We start from the raw sequence: 13,925 nt of genomic DNA, 5'->3' as shown, positions 1-13,925 counted from the left end.
TAATTTTGCTAATGGAAAAATTGAACTTTTTTACGATTAAATCTACTAATAAGCGTCTAACTTTCGATCTTATTAACTGAACACTTGGAAATTTCTGTGTACAGGAAAGATGGCGACCAGGCAAAGTAAAAACATAATATTGCGTAGTGTTGCTCCGGGCCGATCAACTTTAAAAGGAAAATATTTTGATTTATAATTTTATTAAAAATGTTTCGAACGCATTCTCTTAAATAAAACATATGTACAAAATAGGAGAGGCGTGCAGAACGATCTAAAATAAACAAAATTGATAATAAATTTATCCAAAACTAATCATGTCAGAATTGTATTAAAAGTTAAAAACGCAAGTAAAACAAGGCGTGACAATGCCCTGTGTATCAACTGTTACCAGAACCAGCCATCAACTTATCTTAATGCAGATGAAACATTTTAAACAATAAAAATAAATTTTGACATGTTGCGTTTTTGAGCAATTAATTAATAATCCAATATTGTTGCATTTTAGACCGTTATACTTCCCAAAATATAAAGAAATCATAGTTAACGCAAATATCTCTAATATATCCAACAAGTCAATAGTCGTAGCCATCCGTAGAAAAATATTAGAAATTCTCCCTTTATAATTATTGCCATTCACTATCCTCAACCCACTCATTTCTCTCCTTCAAGACTCACATATTCAAATTGTTTAAATTGTTTTGGTCCATGAGTAACTTACACTTTTGTTTATACTTCTGCAACTCTAACTCAGTCCGAACTAACCGCTTTTTATATACTTCAGCCATGGAGCGCGCCTTGTTCAGCTGCTCTATGAGCTCTGCTTCAGTCACCGTTAATGTGTCACTTTTTATCGTCATCGCGTTATTGACAGCCGGCCGAATGTTTTGATTTATCACTTTATTCTTCGGCACGATGCGTTTCACCGGCATCGGTTTGTTTTGCACGAGTTTACCGTTAACAATCCGCAGTGAGTTCGAGTTGTTCGTTGTCATCGCTAGGAACTGATCAGCGGTAACCGTGATGATTTTCTTCTTTTTAAACGACGGCTGGTTAACAAGCGTTGATTTACTGACGGTTGTGATTGGCGTAATCCCAATCGGTGAGGTTTTCTCGGCTTTTATACTGTTCAGTGCTTGTTTACCAGCCTCGGTGAGGACTACGGAATGCCCGGTCTCCATTACTGAACTTAGGATGTTACTGTCATCGTCTGGAATCATCGTGATGCCGTGTTGTTGCAATAGTTTCATTGATTCCGTGAACGAATTCGTGTTTTCTTCAACATATTGAACTAGGATAAAACAAATTAGTAAATTTAGCTATAAAACTGTAATAAATGCACAAGATTTACCTTCTAATTGTTCCTGATTACTATCGATATTATGCTCAGTGTCAACTTGTGCATCTTGCAGGTAATCCTGAGAATTGTCATTGTCCATTAACACAGTCTCTATAGGCAATTCTGATTCGGTATTTGAAGCTTCATCTTGCAGATTCAATTGCAAAATTGGTTCAACAGCATCAGCAGTATTCTCATTTAGTTCCATTAAGTGGTTTGTGGCTTGCAGCGGGTCGCGGATCGTGTAGTTGATTATTTCGACGATGTCAGATCGGTCGATTTGTACAGCTATCTCCATGGGTGTCAGATCAAACTTATTGGTGACATTTACAGATGCACCTGAACGAATTAACGCTGCTGCTATTTCAGCATGGCCATTTTGGGCCGCCCAATGCAAAGGAGTCATTTGTAGCTGCATTTAACAAGAAATTAATTAGATAATAAACTAATTTGTACTGTATGTATTTTATTTACCATGTCTTTGGCATCTCCATCAGCACCATGTCTTAGCAAACATTCCACAATTTCCAAATGACCTTCATAGGCAGCCATATGAAGTGGTGTTCTTTCAACTTTAGTTCTTGTATCTTTAAACATTCCAGCCCTGAGAAAAATCTCACATATTTCAAGGTGGTTGTTTTGTGCTGCTAAGTGCAAAGGGCTGGTACCCAACTAGAATAAATAAAAATATGTGAAATATTGTTTTTTGTTTAATGTTGTTAATATTATTACCCAGTCTGCTGTGAAAGGAGCACCCTTAGCCAAAAGTCTTCTGATTTCTTCAACTTCCCCATCTTGTGCAGCCTGCAACAGCTTTTTGCCCAATTCATTAATGGTTGTACTGAGATTACTAGGCATTTGTGACTCTGGCAACAACTAGAATCCACACATCATTACATGCTAAACAATGAAATAAATTATAATTGACTTACAGTCGCGATAATATTCGCAGGTACATCATCAGCGATCACGTACTGAGGCGAGTCCTTAATAAGTCGGACGTTCTTCTTGACCCGCTCCATTATATGGTTAATCATTCTCTAGAAACCAAGCGCGAATATTAGCACAGTGTACGCGGACGCCCGCAACAAACATAGCTGTTGTGGTAGGTGTGTTTGTTTCGTTTTGTTATTTGTTATTGTTTGAAGGTTAGGATCGCGCTCACGCTGTTGTTCGCTAACAAATTTTAAAAAGCGACCCGGCAGGCGAACAGGAAAATCACCATTTTGATGTAGATTTCCTGTTCCTGTCCGCAGGCGGAAATGGGTACATACAAGTGGCCATTTCGGGCGGCGTTTGAAATGATTGGAGTGTGACTTTGGTGAGTGGCATCCACGGGGTACTTACTCATTGCAGAGGCTCCCGCGACGATATCGTACGCATTTTTCATCAGGTTTTCGGGCGAAAAAGGACGCACAGGCGGTTGAACGGGCGTGAGGAGATGAATGTCATCGCCAGTCGTCGCTTGTTTTGCGCGCTGGTTGCTTTGGTTTTCTTACGGTGGCAACGGAGTTAACAACCCTGCGCGCTAAATTTAAAAATTTAAAATGCTCAAGAACATTTCACTGGAATATTGTTAACTTTGCTTTTGGCAATTACAATAAATAACACATTTTACTTGGTTTATTTGCAAATTAATATTGCTCAATAAAATACCACAAACATTAATTTAGTCACGTGTTGTGTGAGTTGGGTTGCATACTAAAACATAACTTACTTGGATCCACAGTGAGTTTCCAAAATTATTATCGAAATTGCATTAATTATGTATTAATGTTGTTTTTAAATATAAAAATTTATGTAAAATAAGTATTAACAACTTACTTGTATTGTGAAATAGTGATAATTTAAGTCAGTATGTGGTAAACAATGGTTTAGACAGCAATTTTTAACTTGCGCTGCTCGATGAGTAAGTTTAATGTAATTTTTCAATATTTTACTTTTTGCAAGTTTGCGCAGTAAAGTTGAGATACTTTATAATCAATTATTAAGCGTATTGTTATTACCTTGCTTCGGGGAGTCCTTCGCTTCAAACATTTTGCGCCGAATTGCACTCCTCCCTCGTGCATTGTATAATCACCACGGCTAACTTTTCAACTTTTTGCATATTCATTTGGTGCCGTACTACGCTCATAAAACAGTACGGTTTTTGAGCGGTAGGGTTGTACACCGTATACACAAGTAAATGAAATTTACTTTTACGTTTCTTGCGCATCTGCTAAGAAAAGTTTTTTACCTAAATTGAATAAATTTTGAACGGTAAAATGTTTATATCAAGGTCGTGCAGTATAATGCAGTATAATGCAGTATAATGTTAGGTTAGACTTTGTTTTCTGTTGGCTTCTTTTGACATCGTACATTTTATTATCAAAACATTTCATCTCACAAGTTTTACTTCCACGACAACAAACAACAACGACGAGTACAGAGTGTTTGTGTGATTTATTCTGGTTGCGAGTACGGTCGAGCAGTGAAAGCGGCTGAAACGCAGAAATTATATTCAGAATAGGCAACCAACTTTGCACTATATCTAATATAATACCGTTCTAAGTTGAGTTGTCAGGATATCGGCAGGTAATGAGTTGTAAGTTGCGGCAGTCGTGGTTTCGGCTGCAATAGAGAGAGTTGTTATACTTGCATGGCCGCAGCAGGGGCAGAGGGGTGGCCAATTAGTATGCCGTTCCGGCGGATGTGGCAGTCGGTTGCTCGTCGACAACTCCTCGAATGGTAATTTCGCCTTTTCTCACCCGACATTTTCACCAACTCGACCAACTTCATAACCACACCTACATTATTTAAACACCGAAAACTTTCACGCAAACCAGTGACGAGAGTACCAATGAGCTATTTATCGTTCTATTTATTGAGTATTTAATTAATGCGGGAATTATTTCAGTCTAAATTTGCTCGTAATAAAATGTGGATATAAATAATAGTTTTGGAACAGCGTGAATTCTGAATGCATATTTATGGCGCCGCGAATTTAAATAATGAATATTAACTAAGATAATGTGCGCTTACTTGACACGCGAGAATTTTGTAAATGTTGCGCTCGCGTGCGAAAATGTTCAACTTCCTTCGAAGCAGAAATATTTCGTTAACATACCAAACATTTACGAAATAACAAAAAAAGTTAAGCTGCAAAAATAACACAATGAATATATAACGATGACAAAATGTAACCGAAATATATTTATTCTTTTATATTCTAACTATTGATTAATTATTTAACAATTTTAATATTTTATTTATGATATTAACTAACCTCAAAATTAATTTTTGCACACTCGATTGTAAATGACTAAATTTTGAAGTTACCTTTAGGTTTAATGTATTAAAATTATTTGCGCATGCGCACTGGGTAAAACTAACGCAACCAAGTATGCACAAGTCTAGAATCACTTCGATTTTCCGTTTAATGTCTTGCCAATAATTCAATGTTATTAAATCAAGATCATTAATTACTCGCGGCGCGAAAGCAATTACTCAACAAGACTTAAATATCGATTATGCTATTATGGGAGTTGCGGGTTGGTTAGAAGGCTAGCAAGTATGCGTAAGGTACTCGTACTCGTGCCTTTATTCACTTTACGAGTACTTCTTTACTTCTTGCAAGTAATTTTTTATTTTCGTCATTTTTCACATGAATAACCGATAGATAACTACACCATTTGTTCGTGGTACGATGTGCCCATCTAAAAAACCTTTTAAAACTTATTTAACTGTTTTTAAACAAAAATAAAAGTATAAAATAATTAATAATGTGTATGTTTGGTTGCATTTATTAGTTTATTTGTAAATTCACAAAATAAAACATTTTCCAACATGTATTTGAATTTATTTCTGATTTTAATTGAATAATAAAGGTATACTTTGAATAATAATTACCCGGATATGTTTCAAGATTACGTCGAGATTGGCGATATTGAAACCTCTTTGAAGTTTAACGAAATTACAAAGCTTTACACGCTTCTAGCATTTTAATTAAACTAGACAGCTTAACATACACGAAAATGTTTCTTTTGTATGTTTGAAATTTTAAAATTTCCACGTTTCGATTAAGTCATGTGAAATTTTAGCATATGAATGCACAAAAAAATAAAAGCAAGAAACACGTACATGACATTCCTATTTTCAGAAGCTGGGTGCGGTAAAAGTAAAAAACTCACCACAATAAAAAGCGTAGCAAAAACGTACGTTTTAAGTCTTCAAAAAAATCTCATACCAGAATACTTCGGCTGAATTACTGAGAATGTACATTGTACATATATATTCAAACATGTACCTACTAACATTTTCTTTGGGAGATTTTGTGGGGGTGCGTTTTTTACGCTTTACTGAGTAGTCTGCCAGCTGTGGATATAAAATTAAACTGCTTGAAGACGTCGCACCACGCAAAAAAACGTCGAATACGATATAAATAATGTGCGATAATGCGAATGCTAAAGGATGATTTTTTTGTATTTCTATCTCAAATTAAACTGATATTATAAGTGAATACAAAAATGTTTTTTGTAGGAATGGCTGTATAGGTTATTATTAATGTAAGTTTGGTTGCCTAAATTGAAAAAAAATAAACATATAATTTAATATATTCGAATAATATAATAATTATTTGTTGAATTTTGCAGCAAACAGTAGAATCGTCACGAAATCGCACAAATATTGTAGAATCCATGCGCGTCGAGGGCGTCGTCGGCATCTTTGTCGGCGGCGGCGGCGGCGGCGATGGCAGCGGAGGTGCAGTACACGAATCGGACGCATTGTGAGCGCGCGCGTGCTCGCACACCACTCGCCACCCCCGCGTCGCGAATCCAGCGACTCCCGATTCAGTCCAGAGTCTCCCGGCTTGCTCGACGGAGGCGGCGCGCATCCACCACGCGACAATCGTTATATCACGTAAAACCGATCGCGAGACAATTGATCCTCTTGTCGTAACCTACTCATCCTTATTGTCGGTGAGATAAACTCTGATGTAAATAAGTGCTGTGTGCAGTGGCGACGACAACTTCAAACGATTCACAGCTTCATTTCATCTGGTAAATATTATTATTCGGTTTTTATCAATTAAAATTTTAATAATTAAAAAATATTTGTTTTAATTCGTTCACAATTTGAGTTGGTTGTGCGAGTGGCGTGGTAGCACGCAGAGCACATGGCGAAATTCCGACGCTGTGCTGTTATATAATCTGGGTTAGACTTATTTTTATTATTTTGCAGATCATTATTTTCATTTTTATTGCGGAAGTGAGCTCTCTGAATTTCATGTTTTGTTTGTAGGTTTGTCAAAGTGCTGTATCGACAAAAAAAATGTGCATTATAATACAGTGGATTAATATTTTATATTTTTGATGGTTATTGTTTATTCTTACAAGCGGTGGAAGTGAGAAATTGACAAAGTGACGTATGATGTATGATGTCGAAGCGTGAGAGATGATTGAAGGGCTGTCAACCGACACTGTTATGGCCCTTAAGTACATTTTATGTGTTTCGCGTGTTTTTTTTACGATTTATATGCTTTTATTTGCGTCAAACACGTGCGCAAATATTAGTTTTATCGAATTCCCAATTGTATTCACAGCTAATTAGAACAATTAAAACAAAATTCAAAATGGAATTTTTGTGCGTTATGAAACCAAATAAATTAATTAAAACGTCTATTTCACTTAAGTCCAAGCATATAGGTACGCATGAGTCTTTGGTTGTTAGTGCTCTGGCCCTTTGGTCGTTGGCAGCTTTGCTACAGCAATCCACCAAATTTAATTTAGAAGTTTGCAAAGACCCACCGGCTGTTTTACAAGGGCGTGAGTGGAAGTCCGCAATACGAATACAACTTTTGGTAAAACGCTTTTTACTCAGCCACTCAAACCCAACACCAACCCGAACCCGAAAGAAGCTTCGCAGTACATGCATAAAGGAGATTAACGCATGCACATGTTGTGATGTTAAAGCGGGTGGAACAGGTGAATTATTAAATATATAGGTACTCTGCATAATATTAATCTTTAACGTGGACAACCAAGCTCACACGTTCGAATTCACTTGGTTGCACACTTTCTGATTTTATTTTTCTACTCATGCGTGCAGTTTATGCAAGAACGGTGATAATCCATAGAGAGCTTCAACTAGGTGCACAAAAAGGCAAGACGAGTGGAGAGTTAGGCACAAGGAGTCGGGAATAAGGATACTTTGCATTTTTGATCGACGCGCGAGAAGCAAAAAGGCACGAACATCCGCACACAAGCAGGCCGAGTTTTAACAATGCTCTGCACTTCTACACACACATATATACAGTGTGTCCTTGGAAATTTTAAAACAATCATCAAAATTGATTGCAAATGTTGAAAATTTCATCTCTTAACACCTTGTTTGGTGTAGGTTGTGGAGTCTTTGGTGCATTCCTGTTTCGATTTGCGGTTGGTTCGGCTCGACGAACACAAAGGACCAACCCCAATGTCGATCGGTCATAATGTGGTCAATATGGGGTGGTTCGCACACAAAAGTTTTCTCATTTATTTTTCGTTGCCCAGCGCGTTCTTTTTCGTGCTGAGAGAGAGAATTTTTCAATGGTTATATACAGTGTGAAGGGTAGAAGTGGAAGTGGTAAGAGTGTTTTCGAAAAGGATGTCACTGAATGGGATTAGTACACCGCTGGGATATTTCAACGGAAAAACTGCAACAAAAATGTGATGACATTTAGTTTTTGACATTTGGATACTTATAATGCATTTTTTGTTGTGATGTTTAGTGAAAACTGTCTCTGATGCAATTTAAATAGTCTGGTGTGTAGGGGGGATGAAAAAGTCGGGTTGGCATTACCCCGTTAGGTATTAGGCGCATTAGCATCAGCGCGACGTCCCGTAATACGGGATATTTTTCATAAAGTTCTCGTTTAATCGCGCCGAACGACCAACTGCTCCCTTGTGTACAGCGTATACGTCTGCAGTGACATTATATTCTGCATTTTCATTTGAAATTATTTCATTATCCTATTAAAACAATAAAAAACAACCTCAAAAACAATTTTAACACATTTAACGTAGGCAACTTTAATTGCGTAGACTTAAGTATAATTGGTTGCGTAGCTACTTAAAAAGTTTTGAGTATTAACTAAAACAAAATCGAAATTTTTGATTCGTTCTGAAGCCGATTAAACGAAGTGTTTGTGTTTTGGCCTGATTGTTTTTGTTTTTCGCCTGATTTAAATTAATCGTCGCGGTGAAAATCCCCAAATCCTGATGAGCTGATTGCCGTGTGTGCCAGCAGTGCAGAAATTACTTAATTACATGTAAATTGCGTTTTGTTTGCCGCATCGAGCGTGAGCTTTCCCGCAAGCTGTGTGAACAGTGAACAGGAAGACCGTGTGTGAATTGGGGGTGTTTTCGTCAACGCAAACACGTCTATATTGCGACTTGGTTAATTGAGATTTAAAGTAAACTAGAAACAAATAGCACTCAAATGCATTGAATTGTACGCAACGCAACTAACACCCATATGAAATCTAGGCTGGAACGATTAGACGCATAGAACATTATTTATGCGATATCCAAAGAGTTAAATTTTACCTTTTTTTATTCTTCACTGGCGATTTCATCCCTTATCTGACAACTGTGAGCTTTGTGCTTACCTCTTGTGTGGTTTACGAGCGACTCGGGTATACTACGAATAAATCGCAATGTAAGTGGTTAAAGTTACGTTTTTGTCTTCCACGGGATGAAATATTTCAACCCTTCGCCGTTAACCTCTTCAAGTATAATCAAAACTGCAAAAAACGAATTCATTATTATTTAAAACCGCTCAGTCTACTCTGCTTGTGAATTGAGTTGCCTAACTGTTAAATTTTTTACACATCGCATCAAACATGTAGAAACTAGTTTTGTGTAGGAATGTCAGAGGCTTTGTGCAGGTTTTGTACGAGCGCCTAGTTTAGCTTTAGGGCAAACACTATTAAATCATAATTTGTCACTCATGCGTGTGCCGCGCACCGAGCTTCTAATATGATTCGATTTAGATAGAAACGTCATATTTATTCAAGCCTTCGAGCGTAAACACGACTCGTTCGAAAATCGCGCACGCCACACACACACACGCACAAAAGCTGATATATAACATACAACAGAACATATTATTTATATGTTAGAGCTTGTTTACTCTGCTGAGATTGCGAATAAAGCTTGGATCAGAGTTGGACTCATAAAACTTTATATTTAAAGTTATATTTCTATAAAGCAGTAAATAAAATGATTTTTAAATATTTCGTAGTGGTAGGCAACCAACAATTCATTAAAATGAACCTTTAAAAACATTCTTTTGATTAAACAAATATAATAAAGTTAAATAAGTTGGTTTGACATAAGAACGCCATTAATGGCTTATTTGCTTGAGTGTTCTGTAGCGTTGAGAGGCGGATGAATGGGTTAAACTGCTGGGCCGCAGGGAAGAAAATAAGGGATTTTGTTCTCGATGAGCGAATTTTCTGCTTTGACAAAAAATAAATATCGCCCGCATGCTGTGCACGTAATAAAATGAAAAATCGTGTGTCGTTGAACAACAACGCAACGAGAAAATATTGACGGGATCAAAACATTTACCAAATATATACAGTGTGTCAGCACTTTAATGTAAAACCATTGTTTTCGGACGTGCGTAGAGTCAATTCAAAGCTGATTTAATTTAATGAGATAGTCAATTATACTTTTTAAAGATTTGAGTAGAAGATTGAAGATTAAAACTGCAGCATGCCTTGAAACAACACAACCGGAATCGTTTAGCATTAAATCCTCATTCGCGATGCTCGTTTCTCGTTGGCTTATTTCCTAATATTCATGCTTCGCATGCCTCAGATACGCCGCGCCATATTCACACCGCCATTTTCCATTTACCACCATCCACATTTACCATCCACACAGCAAGCATCGGCGGTCGTTGTAAATTATACACACCGAAAGCTTACATCGCTTACACTTAGTCTACTCATTGTATTGTACGTACTCATCTTGGATGTTTGGTAGGCAACCAGTCATACACACACACACACATTGCTGGTTGCGGTGTATATTATACAACACAACGTACATAACCGAAATCGTTATCTACCATTCATAACCTGCATGTAACGTGCCGAGCGTTCGGCGTAAATTTAACCTCAACGAGGAAGCATAAATATTCACGGGATTTCCGCCGCGAGTTTCCTATACGTCTTAGTAGAGCGGAACTAATTCTTAAAGAATCGGAATGCGAAAATTTTCCGCAGATTGCGCTTTGTGTTATTTATGTGAACATTCTTCATGTTAAAATTTATAATTTTATTTTGCAAAAATAAAAATTTTGTATATTTTAAAATGCCTAAATACAACCCTGAATATTTTTCACCTACTTTCCGCCGTGTTTGTTTGTCCCCTCATTGAAAAACATTCACGTACAGTTTGCACGATCTTTCCATTGTTTTTCCAAAAAATATTTTCCTTCGAGCTCGCGCCATTTTTATTTCCGCCCCTAAAATAATGACAATGTTTTGATAATAATTTATCGCGTTTGGCACATCTTTCATCTTTCAGTCTCTACCTTCGTTCTGCAAAAGTCTAAAAACTGGAAGAATGCTGCGAAAGCTAATTAAATTCCTCGCAGCGGGATAAAAAAAAAACTGTGAAAACTCTGTGGAAATGTAAAAAATCACAAATGTTCGTTGATGTTATTTTAGCGACCATTTGGGTTGAAAAATATTATTTAGCACATTTTTCGTATTATAGTTATAGGTTAAGTACATAGGAGAGAAAAACAAATTATACAAATGGATAGGCATCATATGGTTGACATTTTCCTATGAATTATCAAATTTTTAATGATAACATTAAATATAACCTTAAATATTCCATGCTGAATATGCTAAACATGTAAATATTTAAATTCGAATATATTTACGTATTGCATAAAAATAAACGAAAGCATGAATCTTGTTTCGAATTTGGCGAGATGGAGAGTGAGAGAGAGCTTTTCCATATTTCATGAAGTCGCCGTCGGGCGCAGATGCTTTATGATGTTAATTATTCTTGCGGATTTGGCGCCACACCAAAATATAAACCAGTGATTTTTCTATTTCTTCTTTTCGAAACGAATGATTTTTTTATTTGCACTTAATTCCCAACATAATAATACATTACTAGTAATGCAGAAACTTTCCAAGTATGACTTGACTTTTCTTCAGTAACGTATACTTAACATAAACAAAGAGATTTATTTAAAATTGTTTTTTTTATATGCAATTGTTGATAGTTTTAGGTTAGATATATAAAGAAGGTTTTGCAAGAGAAAATACAATCAGTAGTTTTAAGATAAGAGAGGTTATGTTATGTAAAACGAACGTTATGCAACTTTAGAACTTGCACAGGCGCGGAGTGAAAAGCACTTTTCGCATCTGAAATAGCAAATTGCTCGCAAAACTATTAAAACTTTTACCTTGATTCATCGCCATCATTTTTCTGTTTCCGCTTGACGCTCACACCAGTCACATCGGTCTCTTTAATATTATATAGCCTCGTACTTAAACTATTTAAACGTAAATATAAATTTCGTTTCAGTTGAAAAGTTTTACTGCATTTGGCATTTTCTTTCAGGTAATTAAATTAATTTCTGCTTTCTATATATACTTTCAGTTCTAATTTAGCTTATGAAATATATGCCAGAACACACAATTGAGGTTATGTCTTAAGTTTATTATTATTAGCTTCCTTATGATTGGTAATTCTATAAAATTACGGTAAAGTGCATTAATCAATTGACAAATTGGTCGTAAATATTTTCTCATAAAAAAACATCAATAATCAACTTTCAACAAAACATAAAATTGTAAATATTGTTTAAAACTTTTATTGTGGTTTGGTTGTCTTTTCTTTACGCATAAATTACCCAATTATTTACCAATAATAAATCCGCGTGCTCGTAAATAGGCAATAAAATCACAAAGCGCTCTAATGCAAATGCAAATTGAATGTAAATTACAAAATTACCTACGACTACGCGGGTGGGCTGTGAAACTTCGATGCTGCATGTGCAATCCAAGCAATGCCAGTAATAATAATAATAGCAACGAGCGCTGATGGAAGACACACAAATCAACCCCAATTCGCCACACTCGCCGCCATAGCCGCACTCGCCGCATGCGCGATTATTATAATCACACTTGATTGCGACTACTCACGCTATTCGTATTCACGACCCTCTGGCAATTGATGGTTAGGTTATAATTGCATATACACTGTGGTAAATCTGCCAAACCTACAAATAAAACACAAAACATATTTTATCTAAAAACGCATTAATGTATTTAAACATACTGTATATGAATAATTTTTATATTTATATATAAATACCTAGAATTAACTTTTATGATATTTTATGATAAATGAAGTCCGATTCGAATTGAAAACAGAAAAACAAATTTTCTTTGAACAACCTTTTTAAGAAACTGCTATAATCTTCTGAAAAAGCTCTAAATATATTCATGTACAAGAATGTTTGCGTATAAGTGTGTAAATTGCGATACTTATCTCTCTAAGAGATCAAATATCTTTCTGTAGACTGGTATAGCATATGGTGGAGGCGCCGCGCGTGTGTACAGAAAGTAAATTACGAGTATAAACACTTCCAAACTCCGAACGTACAGGCATACGGGTTGGAATGCTTCTGCTTTGAACAACATTTAATTTTATAGGAGTTACCTTATAATACCGTTGGAGATATCAACAGATAACGGGATAGAATGTATTTTTTGCTGCACCTTTAAATAGAAACATAAAAAATACTTATTTTATGGATTAAAATAATGAAATATGTTAAGTATTTTCATTTTATATGAAAAATATTTTTGGTTTGGAGTAAAAATATAATTAATATTTACTTTCTGGTTATTTTAATCGTTTAATGTAGATAACTGTCGATTCTAGCAATAAGATTAGCAATTTTATTTTAAATCAGTGAGAATTGCTAATATGCACTTTAGTGCCATTTCGGATTCAATTATTTACCTATAACTAGAATTGAATTTCTATACCAATTTTTATCTCTTTAAGTTATAAAGTTTTAATACTTTAATAGTTATTCGGAAAGGAGACAAATCCAACAAATCATGTCTAGACGTTCATGAGTTATAAATGCCGTAACTAGCCACACTTTGTTTTATATCTATCTATAATATAAACATAAATTGCAAAATCTGTTGGTAATCGCATAACTCAACAACGCCTAGACCAATTTGGCCAATTCCTTTGTTAAAATGTTCGTTAAAGTCCAAGGATGGTTTTTACAGCGAAAAAATTTGAATAATTGCCGGGAAAACCATAAAGGCGCCCTTTTCTAAAGGATAAAAGTTGGCATTGAGATTCAATCATAGTTATAGTTAAATAGTTGAATCCGAGATGGCGCGCTGAAGTGCATTATAAGCAATTCTTTATATAATTAATTTCTTTAATATAAAATTGCGAATCTTAATGTTAGAATTGACACATACTATGGCTTAAACAAGAAAGTAAAAACGAATTAAATTTTTATTAAACACTACCGGTATGAAGTCGTGGGCATAAGCTAGTACATA

The 13,925-nt window shown here is 35.6% G+C and overlaps 2 protein-coding genes and 1 long non-coding RNA gene across 8 annotated transcripts in view; 1 reads left to right on the top strand and 2 right to left on the bottom strand.

The window, feature by feature from the left end:
• Nucleotides 1-183: 183 nt before the first annotated feature.
• Nucleotides 184-2,830, bottom strand: LOC135801282 (GA-binding protein subunit beta-1). Of its 4 annotated transcripts, none has more exons than XM_065314708.1 (6): nucleotides 2,684-2,830; nucleotides 2,269-2,376; nucleotides 2,069-2,212; nucleotides 1,811-2,008; nucleotides 1,349-1,748; nucleotides 184-1,288 (listed from the first exon to the last, which is right to left on the bottom strand). In XM_065314708.1, exons 2-6 carry the CDS (start codon nucleotides 2,371-2,373, stop codon nucleotides 672-674), a joined length of 1,464 nt encoding a protein of 487 aa, XP_065170780.1. In that variant the 5' UTR covers nucleotides 2,374-2,376; nucleotides 2,684-2,830; the 3' UTR covers nucleotides 184-671. The 4 variants fall into 4 exon arrangements, with proteins under 4 accessions (XP_065170780.1, XP_065170782.1, XP_065170783.1 ...); XM_065314710.1 differs by having other exon boundaries at nucleotides 2,069-2,149; XM_065314711.1 differs by lacking the exon at nucleotides 2,684-2,830 and having other exon boundaries at nucleotides 2,069-2,149; nucleotides 2,269-2,651.
• Nucleotides 2,831-3,677: 847 nt separating this feature from the next.
• On the bottom strand, nucleotides 3,678-4,014 carry LOC135801408 (uncharacterized). Its single transcript, XR_010550364.1, has 2 exons — nucleotides 3,879-4,014; nucleotides 3,678-3,816 (listed from the first exon to the last, which is right to left on the bottom strand). It is a non-coding gene; the product is annotated as an uncharacterized lncRNA (long non-coding RNA).
• Nucleotides 3,937-13,925, top strand: part of LOC135801403 (acetylcholine receptor subunit alpha-like) — a 55,491-nt gene continuing 45,502 nt past the window's right edge. For all 3 annotated transcript variants that reach the window (XM_065314880.1, XM_065314879.1, XM_065314878.1), the window contains exons 1-2: nucleotides 3,937-4,063; nucleotides 5,968-6,375. The gene's annotated coding sequence lies outside the window, so the exon portion shown is untranslated. The remainder of the gene's footprint in view (nucleotides 4,064-5,967; nucleotides 6,376-13,925) is intronic.

The sequence above is a fragment of the Atheta coriaria genome, unplaced genomic scaffold (assembly GCF_025399875.1).
Source record: "Atheta coriaria isolate IRGN ID8LTWV9N9 unplaced genomic scaffold, Caltech_Dcor_3.1 hic_scaffold_10_pilon, whole genome shotgun sequence".
Taxonomy (NCBI): Eukaryota; Metazoa; Arthropoda; class Insecta; order Coleoptera; family Staphylinidae; genus Dalotia; species Dalotia coriaria.
The sequence above is the reverse complement of the archived record's forward strand: the minus strand, read 5'-3'. Positions and strand labels throughout refer to the sequence as shown.